The sequence below is a fragment of the Pelodiscus sinensis genome, unplaced genomic scaffold (genome assembly GCF_049634645.1).
Source record: "Pelodiscus sinensis isolate JC-2024 unplaced genomic scaffold, ASM4963464v1 ctg48, whole genome shotgun sequence".
NCBI lineage: Eukaryota > Metazoa > Chordata > Testudines > Trionychidae > Pelodiscus > Pelodiscus sinensis.
In genome coordinates, this window is record NW_027466011.1 from 199616 (window position 1) to 205371 (window position 5756).

General features: G+C 57.5%; 1 protein-coding gene across 1 annotated transcript; it reads right to left on the bottom strand.

Annotated features, from left to right (window-relative positions):
• Positions 1–657: 657 nt before the first annotated feature.
• On the bottom strand, positions 658–5384 carry LOC102451334 (olfactory receptor 10A2-like). Its single transcript, XM_075918151.1, has 2 exons — positions 5366–5384; positions 658–1616 (listed from the first exon to the last, which is right to left on the bottom strand). Exons 1-2 carry the CDS (start codon positions 5382–5384, stop codon positions 658–660), a joined length of 978 nt encoding a protein of 325 aa, XP_075774266.1.
• Positions 5385–5756: the final 372 nt, after the last annotated feature.

A 5756-nucleotide genomic window follows, 5' to 3' on the forward strand; every position in this document is an offset into this window, starting at 1 on the left:
CCCGGAACAGCACCTCCTTGGAGAGTCTTTTTGGAGCGCGTCTCGCACGGTGCGGGCGCTGCCCTGTGAATGGAGGTTCTAGGCCAGGGGTTCCCAACCTGGGCTACGCAGACCCCCAGGGGGCACGAGAAGCCTGTCAAGGGGGCACGGGGAATATTTGGTAAAAATCTAGATTATCCTCATTGAAATATTCCAAAAGCAGTAGCGTCAGTCAAAGCTGTGGATTCTAGAGTCTAGACTCTAGTTCCATTCATATTGAATAGGGGGTACAGAAAGGCTTACTAAAAGCCAAGGGAGAACAGGGACCGAAAAAGGCTGGGAACCCCTGTTCTAGGTGCTCCAAGGAGATGAAGAAGAGCAGAACAGCCCCTCTACTGGCCCCATAATTGAGCTTGTGTCGCTGTGCAAAGTTGGGCAAACGAAGTAGATTAAACGGGCTAGAATTTATTTGCCAAAGTATTTTAAAAGCTTGTATTTCCCCTTCCATGCCTGGAAACCCCTGGGGCCTGTTTCATGATGCAACAGGAACTGGATTCGGGTGCCCTGATCCCTTTGAATTGGATTTGTGGGCCTCATTACTTTAGGCCCACGTTTACTCACTCTGCGGGAGTCACAAGCAGGTCTCGGCTCTTTGCCACGCAAGGTACCGAGGCAACATCAGAGCCGCGAGCAGCCCTGGAGGTTAGAGACGCTTCTCCCCAGGGCTCTTCTCGCAGCCCGCTTCACCTCCTGGTTCCGAAGACTGTAGATAACGGGGTTCAGGGTGGGCGTGAGGACCACGTAGAGCAGAGCCGAGACTCTGTCGCCGTCCCCGCCGTAACTCGACTTGGGCCGGAAATAGATGAAGCTGCCGGAGCCGAAGAAGACCGTCACCACCAGGAGGTGCGAGGAGCAGGTGGAGAAGGCCTTGCGCCGGCCCTCGGAGGACGACATCTTGAGGATGGTGGCCAGGATGTGGGCGTAAGACACGAGGATCAGCAGGAAGGGAGCCAGGACCACCAGCACGGCCACCACAAAGACCTCCGCCTCGGTCAGGGAGGTGTCGGCGCAGGCCAGCGTCAGCAGCGGGGGGATGTCGCAGAAGAAGTGCTGGATCTCGTTGGGCCCACAGAAGGGCAGGCTGAAGATCAGCGTGGTCTGCCCGAAGGAGACGGGCACGCCGGCCAGGTAGGACCCAGCCACCAGCAGCAGGCAGACCCTGTCGCCCATCACGGCGCTGTAGTGCAGCGGGTGGGAGATGGCCATGTAGCGGTCATAGGCCATGGCAGCCAGCAGGTAGCACTCCGCCGTGGCGAAGAACAGGTAGAAATACAGCTGGGTGGCACAGCCGGTGAAGGAGATGCTCCTGTTGTCCAGCAGGCCAGCCAGCAGCTTGGGCAGGGTGACGGAGGTGTAGCAGACCTCCAGGAAGGACAGGTTCCGGAGGAAGAAGTACATGGGGGTGTGGAGGGACCGGTCCAGTGTGGTGAGCACCATGATGAGGGTGTTCCCCACCAGAGTGATGATGTAGGAGACCAGCACCAGGACAAAGAGCAGCAGCTGCAGCTCGGAGAGGCTGGAGAACCCCAGGAGGATGAAGTGTGTCACCACGGTGCGGTTCCCGCCCGGCATCTCCGCTGGCAGACGGGCTGGAGGTATCTAGACAAGAGAGAGGAGCCATCAGTGTATAGCATCCTAGAGCCTGTAGACCTGGCAGGGACCGTGAGAGGCCGTCAGGTCCAGTCTCCTGCCCTCACGGCAGAACCAAGCACCGTCCAGACCATCCCTGACAAGTGTCTGTCCAACCTGCTCTTCAGTGTCTCTGGTGATGGAGATTCCACAACCTCCCTGGGCAATTTATTCCAGTGTTTCCCCACCCTGACAGGTAGGAACTTTTTCCTAACGTCCAATCTAAACCCCCCTGGCTGCAGTTTAAGCCCATTGCTTCTTGTCCTGTCCTCAGAGGCCAAGGAGAACAAATTTCTCCCTCCTCCTTGTGACACCCTTTTAGATACCTGAAAGCCACCTCTTGTCCCCCCCTTGTCCTTTCCTAACTAAAGAAGCCCGATTCCTTCAGTCCTTCAGTACGAGCCACCAAGCCCTGCCTTGCTCCTTCAGAGCTTCTAAGGGGAGAAATGTCCGTTCTGCTCACCTGTTCTGATTCCCTGCCTGTCACAGGCCAGAGACCTGCCCCGAAATGCTTCCTGTTCATCTTCGAATAGCTACAGAGCGGTTACAAAACCCTCCCCTCTTGATTTCAAAGACGGCCAGCAATGGAAAATCCACCGGGGCTGTCCCATTCGTGCCTCGTTTCCAGCCTGCTCCAACTTCCAAGTGCCTCGCTAGGTAGAAAGCAATCGATCTCCATCAGCTTTTGTCTTGCACCTGTTTCCTGTCCACTGCAAATCTGCCTGTTGGAGAGCACTGTTCCCCGTAAATACCTGTCAATCTCCTGCCTGCCTGGATGTATCCAGTGATGGGTTAAACCTTCCTGGGGCGAGTGAGTGGAACTTCTCTCATACACAGGCCTCCTCTCTCTGCCTTCTAATGTCGCATCCGTACAAATTCAAAAGCTCACGCACCTTCTCCTGCCAGATGCACACGCCCCATGTGCAGCTGGGACTTCATAGGGACGGCCAGGCTGGGTCAGGTAGCCCAGCGTCCTGTCTGCTCACAGCGGCCAGTGCCAGGTGCCCCAGAGGGAGTGAAGGGAACAGGGAACCATCCAGTGACCCCTCCCCTGTTGCCCATTCCCAGCCCCTGACACACAGAGGCCAGGGACCCCATCCCTACTCACCCTGGCTAATTGATGGACCTACCCTCCATGAATCGATCTAGCTCTTTTTGGAACCCTCTTGAAATCCTGGTCTTTAGAAACTCCTCTGGCAAGGAGTTCCACAGGTTGCCTGTGTGCTGTGCGTAGAAAAACTTCCTTTTCTTTGTTCTAAACCTGCTACCTATTCGTTCCCTTTGGTGACCCCTAGTTCTTATGTCATAGGAACAAGTAAATAACTTTTCCTTCTTCACTTTCTCCACACCTGACATGAGTGCCCCACAACCAGGTGACCCATGGGAAAGTCAATGTGTCCCAACTGGAGTGGAGTTTCACACGGTGTGTGCTAAAATCAGCCCTTCCGTCCAGTGTGGAAAATGCCAGTTTCTCTGTCTGTCGTCACTCACGCCCCCACCCGCCCTCTCTCTCCGGGCACCTCCGGGAACAAAGGGGCGTCTTGGAAACGTGGCAGCCGCAGAGCTTTGAAACCTGGCGCTCGGGGGCGAATTGAAGCTGTAGGATGCACCAGTCGAGGTCTCCTTCAGGGCACCTGCGTTTGCTGGCCCATGAGTGCACCTGCTCCAGAGCCATCCCTTCAATGGGGCAGAGACCCACCTCTCTCTCCTGCGGAGCTGGGCTGTTCTTCCCCTGCCTCCGCTGTGATCTCACCAGCCACGCAGCCTGCCCCAGCCTGCCAGCCTCTGGGCGTTGCTGTCTCTTGGAGGCAGCACTCGTGCAGAGGAAATGCACCGAAAATGATGCACGTCCCTCTCTGCACCCAACAGCTTGTGGTTTTAGGGGCAGCTCGAGTCCTCCCCATTCCCCCAGAGGGTGCGGGGTTCCCCCGCCCATGGAGGTGCTGTCCGGTTGTTGGCTCAGCAGGCCCCGGTGAGTCTAAACTCAGGCCTCTGTTCGTTCCCCTCCAACACGTCTGAGAAGTGGGCTGTGCCCACGGACGCCCCTGGCCCTGTCTCTATAGTTGGGTGAGTCTAAGGTGCCCCAGGACCACTCGTGGTCTGTAAAGTTACAGACAGACACGGCTCCCCGCTCTGGGACTCCTTCTCCAACGGTTTGTCTTTGTTGGGCACTTTCTGGAGAAACGTTGGCTAATCAGCGCCCGTCGCTCTTTGCTGCTGTGGTTTCCCTCCCGCCTGCAATTACAGACAGTCCCCGACATGCCAGGGAGCATGACCTGGACACAGGGCGGTCGCCTAAGGGGAGTGCAGGAACCTGCCCCATGGCGCACAGCGGGCGAGTCTCCCGATGGCAGCGAGCAGACGCTGGGCTAGAGGGACGCATGAAAATGGCCCAGCCAGACCCGTGATCCAGCCCACGGGATACACCCGGAGTAACTGCAGAGGGCGAGATCGCGAGAGACGTGTCCGGCTCGTCCCCTGGCTCAGCGGCGACGGGCGCTCTGCTGCAACCGGGGAGACCCGACATCGAATCCAAATTCCATTTCCGGCACGGGAGGAAACAGACCCTGGCCTCTCTCACGCCAGCTGAGCATGTAACCAGCTCTGGGGAGATCTCAGCCCCCCCAAATCTCTGCGCTTAGCCCCGGACAAATGCCCCAACGTTCTGTGTGCATTGAGCAAACCAGCTTTGATTCAAACCCCCAATGGATCCCCCCCCCAATTCTCTGATGTTTCGTTGTTGTGAATTGTGGATTCAGCTGGACCCAGGCTGAAATGTGGAGAGGCCGGTGAACCCAAACGCCAGTCACGCCCCCACCCCAGCTCCATCGCCCTCGTGCCCTTCAACGCCAGATCCTGGCCGGGCGTCCTTCCCCGTCACCGGCGAGATGTGAGGCCCTAGGTGAAAGCGAGGTGCTCAAATCGCTGGGCTTTCCCTGTTGCGGCAGCCCCCCGCCCCTCCCGAGTTCCAGCAAAGCAAGCAGGGCCTTACAGCTGCGGCACATCCCCTCTCTGCACAGACAGCCGCCCGGCTGCGTGTGGAGGAGGCAGGGACTTGATATTTCCCTGCTGTGTCACGTGACTCCGACCCCAGGGTGTTAGCTCCAGCGGGATGCGGGACTCAGCCGCTGAGTGTCCCTTGGAAATCTCCCCCCTGGGCCTGCGGGCAGTAAACACAGCGCCGCTGGGCGAGGAACGGAAACCCGGGGAAGGGCTGTTTGGTGTCTCCTGGTTGCCCGTTTCCGCCCCGGGCTGCCCAGTGGGGTGTGTTGTGTTACACAGTGACAACGGGGTCGTGCATCCGCTCTGCTCTGCACAAGCGGACCGGAGCATCGGCTGCCGCAAACCAGTTCTAAAATCTGATTTGTCTATTTTATATGTGTTCACTTTGGTGTATATGGATTGTATCCTTTGGTATATATGGCCGTGCCAATTTCCTTCCACTATTTGATCTGAGGAAGTGGGTCTGGCCCACGAAAGCTCATCACCCAATAAACCATCTTATGAGTCTTTCAAGTGCTGCATCGTCCTGGCTTTTGTTTCAGACACTAACCTGGCACCTTGCTGCTTGCAATCTAGTTGTCCAAGTGGGCCACTGCCTCACAGAGACAGGGCCTAGGTGAACTGGCCTGGTCGACTTTCAGATTCCTGGTCCTTTCACAGAACCAACCTGGTACCGTCCATGTTTCAGCCACACTCCCCAGCAAGCTGGTCATTTCGTCCCCAGCGGGCTGTTTCATCTCCCTGGCCGCTTCCACTCCGCCTGAAACAACCTCCAGTCCCTCTGCAGCTTCCTCACCCTTGTCCACACTGCATCTTTCCCAGCCCAAGTCTCCTTCACCCCCTTCAGGCACAGCAGCCTGCTGGCCAACATCCCCATGAGGATCCTCTTCCCTAGGACCTTCTGTGAGCAAAACTCACCTTTCCCCGGCCCTACTGCAGCATCGCCCTTCTGAGCCACCCCCAACTCCTCCCGAGTCCTCTCAGCCTTCTGAACAGGCAGGTCTCCCCACACGACCCCGCTCCAGGAAAACAGACTCATCCGGGGGGAGGTCAGAGACATCTCCCTCCCGGGCTCCTCTCTAGCC